At 44.6% G+C, this 13,900-nt stretch overlaps 1 protein-coding gene across 2 annotated transcripts in view; it reads left to right on the top strand.

Moving 5' to 3' along the window:
• The window catches only part of UBTD1 (ubiquitin domain containing 1), a 53,826-nt gene extending 40,467 nt beyond the window's left edge, over positions 1-13,359 (top strand). For both annotated transcript variants that reach the window (XM_036735204.1, XM_036735205.1), the window contains exons 2-3: positions 11,800-12,027; positions 12,222-13,359. In XM_036735204.1, coding sequence (XP_036591099.1) covers positions 11,800-12,027; positions 12,222-12,607 — 614 coding nt within the window. In that variant the 3' untranslated portion in view covers positions 12,608-13,359. The remainder of the gene's footprint in view (positions 1-11,799; positions 12,028-12,221) is intronic.
• Positions 13,360-13,900: the final 541 nt, after the last annotated feature.

Genomic DNA, 13,900 nt, shown 5'->3' with positions numbered 1-13,900 from the left:
GGTCCAAGTTTTACAGAACAAATCCTTTCATTAAGGAGATTTGTTTTGTGAAGTTTGGATTCAGCCAAAGGGTGGCACTCGAGGACCTAGGGGGCCACATGTGGCCTGGAGGCCTCAGGTTCACTATTCCAGTCACCCTCTTCTGGGTACCCTTGGGTGTACCAGTGCTCTTCCTAAATCGTGGTGCCCAGAGCTGAATGCTATTGTAGTTGTGATCTGACTGGGGAAGAAAAATTTGAGAATATCATTTCCTGTGTTTTAGGTTCTTCCCTTTCGTAAGGCAGGTTAGGATTGTATTAGCTTTTTGGGTGCCATGTTGCTGCTCTATTGACTCAGAGCTTTCAGCCCACTAAAATCCCCAGTCCCCTTCCACAAGCATTCTGTCTAGTCACCCTCCTTCCAAGTCGTATTTGTGAAGCTGAGTCTTGGAAATCTAAGTATAGAGTTTTGTATCCATCTTTCTAACATTTTTTTTCTTATTAGACATGGCCCATTGTTCTAGGCTGTTAAGGTCTTTTTTGGATCCTGAGTTTGTCATCCTGATTCTTCTCTGTGACCTTGAAAAATTTGCTTAAGCTCTTTTGACAGTCTCCCTGATATTAAAACCAGGGAGTTGGACTAGGTGTCCTCCAAAGTCCCTCCAAACTGTAAATCAGCAAGCCTATGAATGCCCATGTTTGTACAAGCCAAGACTGTGCTTGTGCCCTGAACTGGAACTCCAGGAATTAGCTCCCCATAACAGTACAGAAAATTTTTCTGCTCATGCTGCATCCCTAACTATGCTATATGGCACTTATCATTTGTCTTTTCCAACTCATGATAGGTTAAAATATTCAATCTCCTTTTTCTCCTGTTCGCTCTGTGAACTAAATGAAGGTAGCCTGTTGGAAAGTTATCTGTCTGGGACAAAGCACTTGTGGCCCTTTGTCACCATGTAGGTCAGGAGCCTCAGGTGTTTGAAGCTGTGCCAGCCTATCTGCAGTTCCTTTGACCTTGGCATGTTGAACCTGGCACTGCCAACTGTTGGATCTGATCTTGTCCAAATCCTAGATCTTTAGAATAAAAGGAAATGTGTTCTTTTGCCTACAAAGCCAACTTCCCCTGATTCTGAGATTCAGATTAGCAGTAGATAGGGATTGTCATCCTCAGAAAGCCACTTCAGCTTCTGAAAAGTGCTGACACCTTACTGTTTTAGATCTGTTAAGGCATCTCTGTCTCCCTCCATGCCTCAGTGTGAGACTTATGTTCACTTAACTACATCTCCTCCTGCATCTTTTTCCCCCCAACATATTTTTATTTATTTCATTAAATATTTCTCAGTGGCATGTAAAATTTTTTTAACTTTTTAAAAAAAAAATTTGAGTTCCAAATTCTTTCACTCCCTCCTTTCTTTCCCCTTACTAGAGATGGTAAGCAGTTTGATATAGATTATACATGTGAAGTCATGCAAAACATATTTCCATGTTAGCCATGTTACAGAAGAAAACGCAGACCAAAAAAGCCCCCAAGAAAAATAAAATAAAAAAGTATGCTTCTATCTGCATTCAGACTCCATCAGTTCTTGTTAGAGGTGGGTAGCAATTTTTCATCCTAAGTCCTCCAGAATTGTCTTGAGTCACACACTAAATTGTTCACAGTTGGTCATGTACAGTATTTCTGTGTGTCCAGTCTTCTGGTTCTGTTCACTTCACTTGGTTTTTCCATCTGGTCCTGGTGATTTTTTTCTTAGGGAGCACATTGGTAGGCTTATTCAATTTCTTTTTCTTAGATAGGGTTATTTAAGTATTTTATTTCTTTTAACCTGGGGCAGTTTATATTTTCGCAAATATTTATCCATTACGCTTTGATTGTTAGACTTATTGGCATATAATTGGGCAAAATAGCTTCTAATAATTGCTTCAATTTCATCCTCATTAGTGGTGAATTCACTCTTTTTATTTTTGATACTAGTAATTTGTTTTTTTCTTTTTTTAAATAAAATTAACCAGTTGTTTATTTTATTGGGTTTTTCCCCCCATAAAACTAGTACCTAGTTTGATTTATTAGTTCAGTGGTTTTCTTCCACTTTTATTAATCTTTCCTTTGATTTTCAGAATTTCCAGTTCGGTGTTTGATTGGAGGTTTTTAATTTGTTCTTTTTCTAGTTTTTTTTTTATTTGTATGCACAATTTCATTGATCTACTCTTTCTCTGTTTCATTGATGTAAGCTTTTGGAGATATAAATTTTCCCCTAAATACTGCTTTGGCCTCATCTCATAAATTTGGCAATTTTGTCCCATTGTTTTTATTCTCTTTAATGAAATTATTGTTTCTCTGATGTGTTCCCACTCATTCTTTGGGATTAGATTATTTAGTTTCCAGTTAATTTTTAATCTATGTTTCCATGGCCCTTTATTGAATGTCTGAAAAAGATACATTTAGTATCTGCTTTTTTGCATTTGGTTGTGAGGTTTTAATACCCTAATATATGGTCATTTTTTATGCAGGTGCCATGTACAGTTTTCTGTGCCATTCAGTTTTTTCCAGAGGTCTGTCATATCTAACTTTTCTAAAATTTTATTCATTTTCTAAACTTTGTTCTTCTTATTGTTAGATTTATGTTGTTCTGAGAGGGGAAAGTTGAGGTCCTCCTCTAGTGTAGTTGTAGTGTCTATTTCCTCCTGTAACTCATTGAACTTTTTCTTTAAGAATTTAGATGCTATGCCTTTTGGTGCGTATGTGTTTATTATTGATATTACTTGATTGTCTATGGTACCCTTTTAGCAAAATGTAGTTTCCCTGCTTATATCTTTCAATTAGGTCAATTTAATCCATTCTGCTATCTACTTTTGTTTTATGGGTGAGTTCATCCCATTCACATTCACAGTTGTATTTCCCTCCATCCTATTTTTCCTCTCTCTCTCTCTCTCTCTCTCTCTCTCTCTCTCTCTCTCTCTCTCTCTCCCTCCCTCCCTCCCTCCTCTCTTTCTGTCCCTCCCTCCTTCACCCCCCACACCCCTTTTATCATCCCCTTTCTCTCCTACTTCACTGTAAGCTAATATACATTTCTATACTCAACTGAGTATGTGTGTCATTCCTTCTTAGAGCCAATTCTGATGAGAGTAAGGTTCAAGCATTGCCTGACATCTCATTTTCACTCCGCTGTAAAAGCTCTTTCTTTCACAACTCTTTTATGTGAGATGATTTTACCCATTCTTCCTCTCCCTTCCCTCTTCTCCCAATACGTTCCTCTTTCTCACCTATTTTTTGATATCATCCCATCATAGTCAGCTCACACCTGTGTCCTCTGTGTGTGTGTGTGTATATAATATATGTACACACACATGTTACTCCTTTTAACTGCCCTAATAATGATAAAGCCATCATCAAAAAAAAGAACCTAGATATCTTATTTCAAGAAATTATCAAGGAAAATTCCCCGATATCCTGCAGTCAGAGGGTAAAAGAGAAATTGAAAGAATCCACAAATCACCTCCTGAAAGAGATCCCAAAATGAAAACAATCAACAATATTATAGCCAAATTTCAGAGCTCCTGGGTTAAGGAGAAAATATTGTGCAAGCAGCCAGAAAGAAACAATTCAGATACTGTGGGGCCACAGTCAAGATCACACAAGATACAGCAGCTACCATATTAAAGGAGCCAAAGGGCTTGGGTTATGATATTCTCTGGAAGGCAAAAGATCTGGGATTACAACTAAGAATAACCTACCCAAGACACTGAGTATAACCCTTCAGGGGAAAAAAAATAGTCATTTAATGAAATAGAGGACTTTCAAGTACTCCTGTACCAGAGAGCTGGATAGAAAATCTGACTTTCAGATATGAAACTCAAGAGAAGCATAAAAAGGTAATCATGAAGGAGAAATCATAAGGGAGTCAATAAAATTAAATTGTTTACATTCCTATATGGAAAGATGATACTTGTAACTACTAAGAATTTTATCATCTTTATTTTTACTAGTCCCCAATTGGAATTTTATATTTTACTCAATTATGGTTTTCTTTTTAATCTGAGAAGCAGCATGGTGTGGATACAGCATTAGACTTGGAACCAGGAAGACTTGGTTCATATGCCACCTCTGACACTAAGCTCTGTAACCATAGGCAAGTCACTCTCTAGACCTGTTTCCTCATCTGTAAAATGGGGGTAATCATAATAACAGTAGTCTCTGCTTCATAGGATTATTGTGATGTTTATATGAGAGACTATGGAAGGTGCTTTGCAAATTTTAAATTACCATGTTAGTCACGTTATCATCCTAATTCAGTAGCCAAGGCAGTGACTTACTCTTTGCCCAAGTTCTTCAAAAATAATGGGACTCATCCTTCTTATAAGCAAAGACATGAGGATGAAGTTAGAAGCCCCTACAGAGTACTTTGAGCTGTTTGAGGAGTCTTAGTTAATGTCAGATGCTGTTAGTGCCACTGGATTTCATGACCATCTCTCATAAATGGCATGTACTAGGTACCCTGGATAAACTCTGGATAGTGAAAGAAAAAGAAATAAGTCCATGCAAATGAGTGAAAAGATGTTTTACTGCAGACATCTTTGTGGATATACTTATGCATATACTTAGATCAGTGGTCCTCCCACTACTGAGGCAGATTAAAGTCTTTCTTTGCCGTAGTGGTGGATGAGAATATTGTAAATTTCAGCAGAGTGTTGGACAGAGGTTATCATTCTGTCCTTACGGATATGATGGAGAGATGGAGGCTAGATAATAACATATAGTTAGATGGATTTAGTACTTGTTAAATGGTAGGACCCAAAGAATAGTCCTTAGTGGCTCAATGTCGGTGTCCCTGGATCTTTCCTTACCTTGGTGCTAATTAATGTTTTTATCAGCGACTTTGATAAATGCATAGATGGTATGCACATCAGATTTGCAGATGACACTGCTCAGGGATATAACTAACACATTGGGTGAGTCAGGATCCCAAAAGATTTCGACAGACTAAAAAAGATTAAGATGAATGAAATTATTCCACCTTGGATTTTTAAAAATTAGCTTCAGAGGTATACATTAAAGGAGATGGTGGTGTAAGTTTGTTTGCAAAGGGCCTCTGGCTTTTGGTAGATTGCAGGCCCAATCAGTTCAGTGTGGATAGCAGAAAAACTAATATAATCAAAGACTAGCTAGAGAGGAAGAGTTTCCAAAGCAGAGATTTCTGTTAAGACCACCTCTGAAATGCTGTGTACAGTTCTAGGCATCGCATTTTAGGAAGGACATTTCTGAACCTGGAGATTATCTAACGCTCGGTGACAGAATGATGCAAAGGCATCATTATTCCATGTGAAGATCTGTTGACAGAAATGAGGATGTTTAGCCTCGAGAAGAGAGAATTTGGAGGATAGCTGTCTTCAGTGAAGTAATTTGAGGGCTGTCATGTAGAAGGATTAAGCTATTTCGGCTTGGCCCTCCAGGGCAGAAGTAGGAGTAGGCAGGGCATGGACATTGTTCCTGAAGTCACTCTCCTAATGGAAGGAGGTGCCTTGGAGGTTCCCCCTCACCAGGTGATGGGGTAGATGAGATTCTTGGTTAGGCACTAGTTGAATTGGGTAACCCCTGGGTCTCTTCTATCTATCTATCTATCTATCTATCTATCTATCTATCTATCTATCTATCTATCTGTCTGTCTATCCTTCCGTTCCCCCCACTTTTCCTAAGCTTTCCTTCTCTTCCCCCTAACCTGACATAAGCTCATTGTTCTGATGAAACCCGCTAGAGCTCTCCCAAACAAGTGCCCAGAATTCCCTTTTGCGTGCCCTCACCCTTTGCAATTTCAGACCCTTGTCCTCTTAGTTCTATGAGTGTGAAATATTGGAGGAGGGGAAGGACGTGCAGGTGGCATTCTCTGCCCAGACCTATGATTGCTCATATCAATCCTTCTATTTGTCCAGAGGCAGAGCGGCCTGAGAAAGGTTGGGACAGCAGCTTTCCGTGCTGGTATTTATTACATCACCCAGGACCAATTCTCTAAGCTATAAATACTGTTTCCTTGAGGACCTTAAGCACTTTCAGGCCTTTTGAGGAGGGATCATGTGCCAGACACTGAAGATACAAATGCAGCAAATCAAAAAATCCCTGCTCCCAGGGAAGGAGCTTACATTTTAGTGGGGAAGACAGAAAGTACATGTATAAGTATAAAGGGCATGAGTAAATACAAGGAAGCTTGAGAGAAAGGGCACTAGCAGTTGGGGGCATCAGGAAGGAATGCATGTGTGGTGTTAAAATGGCCTCCTGCAGCTCCGGTTGAATTCTCCTCTTTCAGGTGTCTCTCTGCCTGCCTCTGGGCCCGGGGAGGGGGTGGAGCGGGCAGGGTTGAGGCTCTGTTTCAGTGAATAAGTGGTTTTTCATTGGGTTTGGGGTTTAAGAATACAGAACAGCGAGGGGGCATACAAATATCGCAGCTAGAATTAGGCTTGGGTTTGCCATGCACTGACTGCCCCCGAGGAAAGTTGATCTCCATTGCCTTTATGGTGAGGAAGTATTTTGGTCACAGCCATATCCCAGGAGCATGGAGTATCCTGGGGATGGTACTTGGTAACAGTGTAGATTGGGGGCCAAGGGAGCAATACAGATATAAATAGGGATGATCTCCTGGCATGGGTTGAGCTGTGACTTTGTCCTGGTAAATGGTAATGCTGGTTGAGTGGGGTTTCCGCTTTTCTGGACATTGTCCTTCCTTCATAGCCAGGCCGGGCTCTAGCCCCCAAAGTGTGTTGATTGCATTATTTCCTGCAAAGACTACTGGGATTTTTAGGATTAGGATGAAAGCATGAGAGCCTTTCCACCTGACCCCATCCCCTCTCTTTGGGTGCCTATCTGGCCCTCAGACTCCAGCAGGCAAGCTGGTGTGTTGCTCCCAGCTCCCTCTTCGGTCTCACCATATACGTGCTCAGGTGCTCGGTTACTGTTCCAGTTTATCCAGCTGTCTCCTTGTCATCATTCTCTCAGGGGCCAACCCCAGGCAGAATTGGGAAGTCACTCCAAGGCCCTCCCCCAGTTTCTGCAGCTCCACCAGACACCATTCATTAGTGATGTCTCACCACTGCCCTTACCATCATTATTATCTCCCTGAACCACAGGCTCCTAGTGCCCTCCTAGGCTCCACCATTGCCCACCCACACTTGGCAGGCTCACTGTGTAAACCTGCCCTCAGCTAGCCATCGCATGGAAATGGATGTAATCTGTTGAATCACACCATATCAAGGCTTGAAAGTTCTTTTTAAATCTTATTCATTTAGGGGATAAAGAGAAATGAAGGTGCTCTAATGAAAGAATTCCAAGTATCAGCAGTAGTCCAGTAAGAGAAATCTTGGGATGCCCATTAAATTGTGCCTGTAGGCAGCTTTCTAAGGCTTGTTTTCTGGCCCCCAATATACACATAGCTACTCTGTAATTCCTAAGTTTTACTCACCCATGCTCTATAATTCACACGCATCGCTCTTCACTCCCTACCACATAAAAACAAAGCATTTGCCACTACTATTTGTACCTCTCTTCTGTCTTTTATTGTATGTTTTGACTGTCTCCCTCTCACCATGCCCTGTCCTTTTATTGTTTGGTCTGAATTTCTGAGGTTTCATATTGCATACTTAAAAAAGGAATTGACTATGTCTTTGTGTGTCTATGCAGCATCCATTCAGCACCCTATGTTTGATATGTCTACATGATCATGAAACCCTGGTGAGGGAGGGGAGAATGGAGCTGCAAGCTGTCTCATCCAGCCCATGCATGTAGCTGTCTGCTCAGCCACTCTTTATGTCCTCATTTGCCCTGACTCTTTAATCAGCAAACATTTATTAAACTCCTACTGTATGCCAGCACTGTGTGCTAGAAAGGCAAAAGACAATCCCTACTCTCAAGGAGCTCACATTCAAACAACTCTATACAAACAAGTTCTGTGCAGAAGAAATTAGATAATCAAGATGGCAAGCACTAGAATTAATTACATCAAGGTGGGATTTTAGTTGGGTCTGAAGGAAGCCAGGAGGTAGGGATAAGGAAGACGGGGAGTATTTGAGATGGGGGGGATAGCCGATGAGTCAGGAGATACAAGGTGGGAGAAGACTGGGGTGCGTGGGAGGGGGAAGAACAGATTATGAAGGACTTTGAATTCCAGGGATCTCATGTTTGACATTTGATTCTAGCAGTGATAGGGAGTATGGGGAGCCAAGGGAGAAGGCAGAGTGACAGGATCGGATCTACACTTTAGGAAAGTCACATTGACAGCTGATGGGGAGGATGGATAGAGCCCGTAGCAGGGAGACCAACCAGCAGACTATTGCAGATGGTCAGGTATGAGGTGATGAGGGCCTCCTCCATGGTGGTGGCAGTGTCAGGAGAGAAGTGGACTCATGGGACAGATATTGGGAAGGTAAACAAGCATGGATACAGGCGGTGGGGGGCGGGGGGGGGGGGGAGGAGGAAGCTGGAGTAACTGGGAGAATGGTGGTACCCTTGAAAGTCAAGGGAGGGTTTGGGAAAAAGATAATGAGCAGGTTGGGACATTGAAGTTGTCTGTGGGCCATCCAGTTTGAGATGCGTAATAGACAGTCTTCATAGGCCCTTCCCACTTTCTGGCCTCTCCATGCCTTTCATGTATATACTCTTTTTCTACTCACAAATCATTTAATTCAAATTAGTAATTGTAAACTACATGCACGTAAACCAAGTAAAAAGGTTTGCTTTGTTTTAGGTATTTGTGTTTGGATAAAATGCGGTTTTTACTTGCATCTCTAAATACCTAGACAAGCAGCTTTTAAAATTTTGGCTAAGCTCTTGTGAAAACCAACTTTTTGTCTTGCATAGTTGGGGGAATACTTCATACCCTGGTATGCGTAAAGATGACCGCCCAGAGATGCAAGGGGCGCCCTCTGCTGGTACCAATCTTGGCTCTTGCTGAGAAGGAAATAGGTCTGTTTCCTGTAATTACTCTGGACCCCGTTTCTCCCACTAATATGCTCATTCTAAAAGTGGGAGAGGGTAAGAAAGGAGACATTCGAAACATTTTGAAGCATCCTGGTCCACTGCCAATCTTAGCCTTCGTCCTTTGGGAATGCTCAAATAATATATTTCTATACAAAGGGCTTTATAAACTGCAAAGCACCATAGGGCATTTATTATTCTCACTCACATTGTAAGTGAGAAATATATAGCTACAAAGTAATGTCGTGCCCTATAAACTGGCTCTGAAGGCAGTTTCCTACAGGCAGTCTCACAGGCGGCACCGAGGTAGTATGATAGGGGTAGAGTACTGGGCCTGGAGTTGGGAAGACCTGAGTCTGAATCACACCTCAGACACTTAGATCAACTCTGGGAAAGTCACTTAACCTATCCTCTTCTCGGTCTCCCCATCCGTAAAGTGAGGGGGTTGGATTTGATGTACTCTAAGGGGCCTTTTAGCTCTAACCTATGATCCTAGAAATGAGTATATAGCCTCCAGAGGTGGCTGTTTAAGTGACAACACTCATTTGCGTGTGTATAAGTTGTGATCTGTTTGTTTAAAAATCAGTCCTGTGTAATCCATGCACATAGAATAGTGTGACTAGGGAAGTCATGGCACTAGGGGAGGGGGAGTGTGTGCATGTGCCCCGCCGTTCACTCTTGGATGTGAGAGCGCTCACTTCTCAGGGTTACATGCCCACAACCTCAGCTCTCTGTAGCATGTAGCCAGGAATGAGGAAGCAAACAAGAAATAATGATAGCTCACCGTTAAAAGGTGCCTTTTTAGTTACTTGATCTAATTTGAACCTCACAACAAATCTGTGAGGTAGGTAGAAAATTTTGGCTCAGAAAGACTTGCTTAAGGTCACATTAGCTATTGATTCAACAAGCTTTTGCAAAATGCCTACTGTGTGCCTGACACCATGCTAGGTACTGGAATACAAATACATACCTTCACGGTCACCTTCTGTTGGGGAAGGGGATAGTGTAAGGACAGAAAAGTAAGTGCCACGCGGTTTCCTTTGGGGGTGGGGGATGTAGGAGGTTTCTTGTAGGCAGTGGCCCTTGAGCTGAAGCTGGGGCAAAAGTGAATGTGTACTCTCCCATCATGGTGGGGCAGGGCCAGTCTGCTAGGATCACAGAGTGCCAGCAGAAGAAGGATGTGCATTAAGCCTGGAAGGCTTGGTTGGAGCAGACTCTGAAGGCACTGGAGCTGCTGAGGAGAAGGTGACCCAGTCAGACTTGTGCTTGGCAGGTGTCAGGCTGGTGGGGGCTGTGTGGGAGCGAGGCAGCAGAGGGGGCCTGAACCAACACAGTGGTCCTGGGAGTGCAGCGAAGGGGACAGATGCAAGAGATAGTGGAGAGGAAGAATGGACAAAATTTGGCCACTGACTGGATACATTGGGGTGAGGAAGCAGGAAGAATTGAGGAGTTCTCAAAGGTTACACACTTGGCTAACAGGAAGTGTGGTGGTGCCCTCCACAAAAATAGAGAAGCTAGGAAGAAGGGAAGGCTTGGGGGGAAGGTCAGGAGCTCTGCTTCAGACTTGTGTGGGACATCCGCTGGGAATGTCTGATTGGCAAGCGGTCGTGCAAGATGGAGCTTAGGAGAGGTAGAGCTGACCTGTAGATGTGGGGGGAGGGGGCAGCCACATCAGAGAATGCTGAGATCTCCCCAGAAGAGAAGAAATGCCCAAGCCAGGGTCTTAGAATCCACCCACACATAAAGAGGGGGACCTGGGTGATGTAGCAGAGAGACAGAAGGAGGAGGAGGGAGTAAGCAGTGTCCTGTGCCACAGAAGGCTCAAGAAGTGTGAGGAGTAAGAAGAGAAGAGAAAGCGAGAGGCCAGCTTGCCAGGGCTGGAAAGTGAGGGAGGAGATTGAGGCAGCAAGCCCAATCAGCCCTTCTAGGGGTCTGACTGTGAAAGGAGTGGAGATAGCCTGATGGAAGGGTAAGGTCAAGCAAAGGTTTTAGGCACCAGAGAAGAAGCCGGTAGGTTAGAAGGAAATGGGAAACTAGAGAGAAGTGGTGATTAGGGGTAGGGGCAGCAGCAAGGGGTGACAGCTCCAGATGTTGATGAACTCCACTCCTAGGAGAGCCTCCTCACCCATGGTTCCTGCTGCAGTAGACACTGCTGAGGAGGCCTCCTTATCTCATTTCCCAACCTCACCAGATTAGAAACAAGCAGCGAATGAGACTTAGAGGGAATTTGGGGGGGAGGGACTATAAAAATCAACCACAAGAACTCAGAAAGCACTTCAGGCTGGATTGATTTATTGGGGGGGGGGGCAGCCCTGTTTGCTTTTCCTGGTCATTTAACTTCTGATTTTCTGTCCTGGTGACAGCAAAGAACACTCTGTAGTTTAGAGGTGTGCCTCACATAGGGAAAGTGCTGTCAGCTTTATCTTCCAGGCTGGCCAGTATTCTGAAGAAGCTGTCTATAGACAGAATCACCATTTCAAAGTGTTGAGGGATGTGTAATAATAAAAATGAGCCATACCTTGTTTTTTTCCTTTGGATATAACTTTTTATATCATATTTTGAGTGAAGATTCAAGGAAACTACCTTTTAAAACATTTAAAATTGGAGGGGAAAATGGCTGTGCTTTTTAAATGTATAGCATTGTCTAGAAAATACATTTTAAGTATCTAGGGAGGTGATATTTTCAGAGTTGATTCTCATTCTGTGAAAGGGTCCCTAAATGACTAAATCTACTGCTGTAGGAGGCAGCAGATGGGCCTGGACTCCATTAAGGCTGAAGCATGGAGTAAAACTGGCACTTCCCTGGGGACCAGAATGGACTAGCTCTGGGTAGTTATGAGCGCTCTCATCTCTTTCCTCTGATAGGACGTAATGAGCCCCTGAAGAAGGAGAGGCCCAAGTGGAAGAGTGACTACCCCATGACAGATGGGCAGCTTCGGAGCAAGAGGGATGAGTTCTGGGACACAGCACCAGCCTTCGAAGGCCGGAAGGAGATCTGGGATGCGCTGAAGGCAGCCGCCTTTGCAGTAGAGGCCAATGACCATGAGCTAGCTCAGGCCATCTTAGATGGAGCTAGCATCACCCTGCCCCATGGTGAGCAGAGTTGGGGAATGGGTGACTTCCTGAGGGCAGACCAGGGGGATGTCAGAGCAGTGGGGCATCTGGAGGGAGGTAGCAGGTAAGCTAATGGTCAGACATCAGTAGTAGAAAGAAGATCTGGACTGTATCCTAGGGGTAAGGAGAGGGGAAAAGTTCCCCATCATCCTAACGTTTTGCTCTTCCCACAGGTTCTTTGAGTGAGTGTTATGATGAGCTGGGCAATCGCTATCAGCTCCCTGTCTACTGCTTGGCTCCACCAGTCAACTTGCTTCTAGAGCGCAGTGAGGATGATGGGGTGGAGCCTCCAGAACCAGCCCCCAGTACCCGGCGTGAGTTCCCTCTTAAGGTGCGCCTGTCCACCAGCAAGGACGTGAGGCTCAATGCCAGCCTCTCTGACACGATTGGGCAGCTCAAGAGGCAGCTGCACGCCCAGGAGGGCATTGAGCCTTCCTGGCAGCGCTGGTTCTTCTCCGGGAAGCTGCTCACAGATCGCATGCGGCTCCAGGAGACCAAGATCCAGAAGGATTTTGTTATCCAAGTTATCATCAACCAGCCCCTGGCACCCCAGGACTGACACTCCCAGAGGGAGGGTGGGGTGAGTAAAGGGACTCCTTCCACCAGGAACACCAGGCTTGCCCTCCTGCTGCCCTTGAGTACTCTCACCCTCTTCAGGTGATACCTTCCTTGGTTGCTGCTTTGTGGGCAGTGAAGGAACACTGCCAGCTGCATCTGGGGTTACTTGACAAAGGCTCTGAGAAGCAGTGCTGCTACATACAAGCCCCCAGAACAGGGTTTTTTGCTGACCCCGGTGCAAGAAATACAGAGGATTGCTCACTTCTCCTGGGTTAACAAGGTGGCCTTCTAGCTACACCTCTCCCATGGCAGGGTAGGGTAAATCACTTCTGGCTAACGGGCCAGCAATCCCTGGCCCATTGGGCCCAGATCTATCTAGTCTGGTGCTGTAGGCTGTGCTTACTACCAGCTTTTTCCTCAGGGTTGGAAGCAGCTTCTGCCTCCCCTCTACCCCCGGCTCTGTTGTGGGCGTGGTGCCAGTTCCCCAGTAGTGAAGGGGACCAACAGTGAGTCCCAGGGAGCGGTGAGAGCTGGTGGGGGCCATCACCTCTTTCCCTGCCCCAGCACAATTGGCAAGGATGAGGGTGTATGGCAGAGATGTAGCCTGAGCCTTTCCAGAATATTTCTGGACAAAATCATCTTCCCAGATGGAACCCTGGCATGGCTGTCTCCAGGCTGGTTGTCTTTCCCATGGTGGGTCCTTGTGTACAGAAATATTTGCATATTTATCAATAAAGCCTTTTGCTCCTTCTGTCTCTTCTGTTGCTTGATGTCTCCTTCTCCTAGGTCTCTTAGAATGCTGACTCAAGGATTCCCTGGAATCCTCCAGTACTGAACGTTAGAGTTAGACAAAAGTTTTCAACACCCCAAGAAGCTGTGGCCTGGTTCAGAAATATAAAGTGACTAATCCAGGGTCACACATGGTAAATGACTGAGCCAGAACTTGACCCGGGCCCTGGGATCCCACCACGGCTTACCTGCTAGAGGGCAGGTTCAGCAGAGTTCTGTGCCTAGCTCTCCCTGGACCTGGGGCCAGAACGTCATTGAATCCTGGAAGCCCCTCTGCCAGGAGCCTGCCCTCTGAGGAACGTCACTGCATGAGAGTTTTCCTGGGCCGGGGTTGCCTGAATTTGACTCTGGGGTCATGGCATGCCCACTTGTAGGGTGGTGGGGCACGGGCACAGCTAACATGGCCTCTACAGCAAGCCCCTAGCCTTGTACACCTGGTCCTCAGAAGCCAGGGACCCTGGGACCGAGTTCTGTTCTTGAGCTTTGATCTTGCTGGCTGACTCCA

The sequence above is a fragment of the Trichosurus vulpecula genome, chromosome 8 (assembly GCF_011100635.1).
Source record: "Trichosurus vulpecula isolate mTriVul1 chromosome 8, mTriVul1.pri, whole genome shotgun sequence".
In the NCBI taxonomy this organism is placed as follows: domain Eukaryota; kingdom Metazoa; phylum Chordata; class Mammalia; order Diprotodontia; family Phalangeridae; genus Trichosurus; species Trichosurus vulpecula.
Note: the sequence above shows the minus strand (reverse complement) of the source record. Positions and strands in the feature narration are given on the sequence as shown.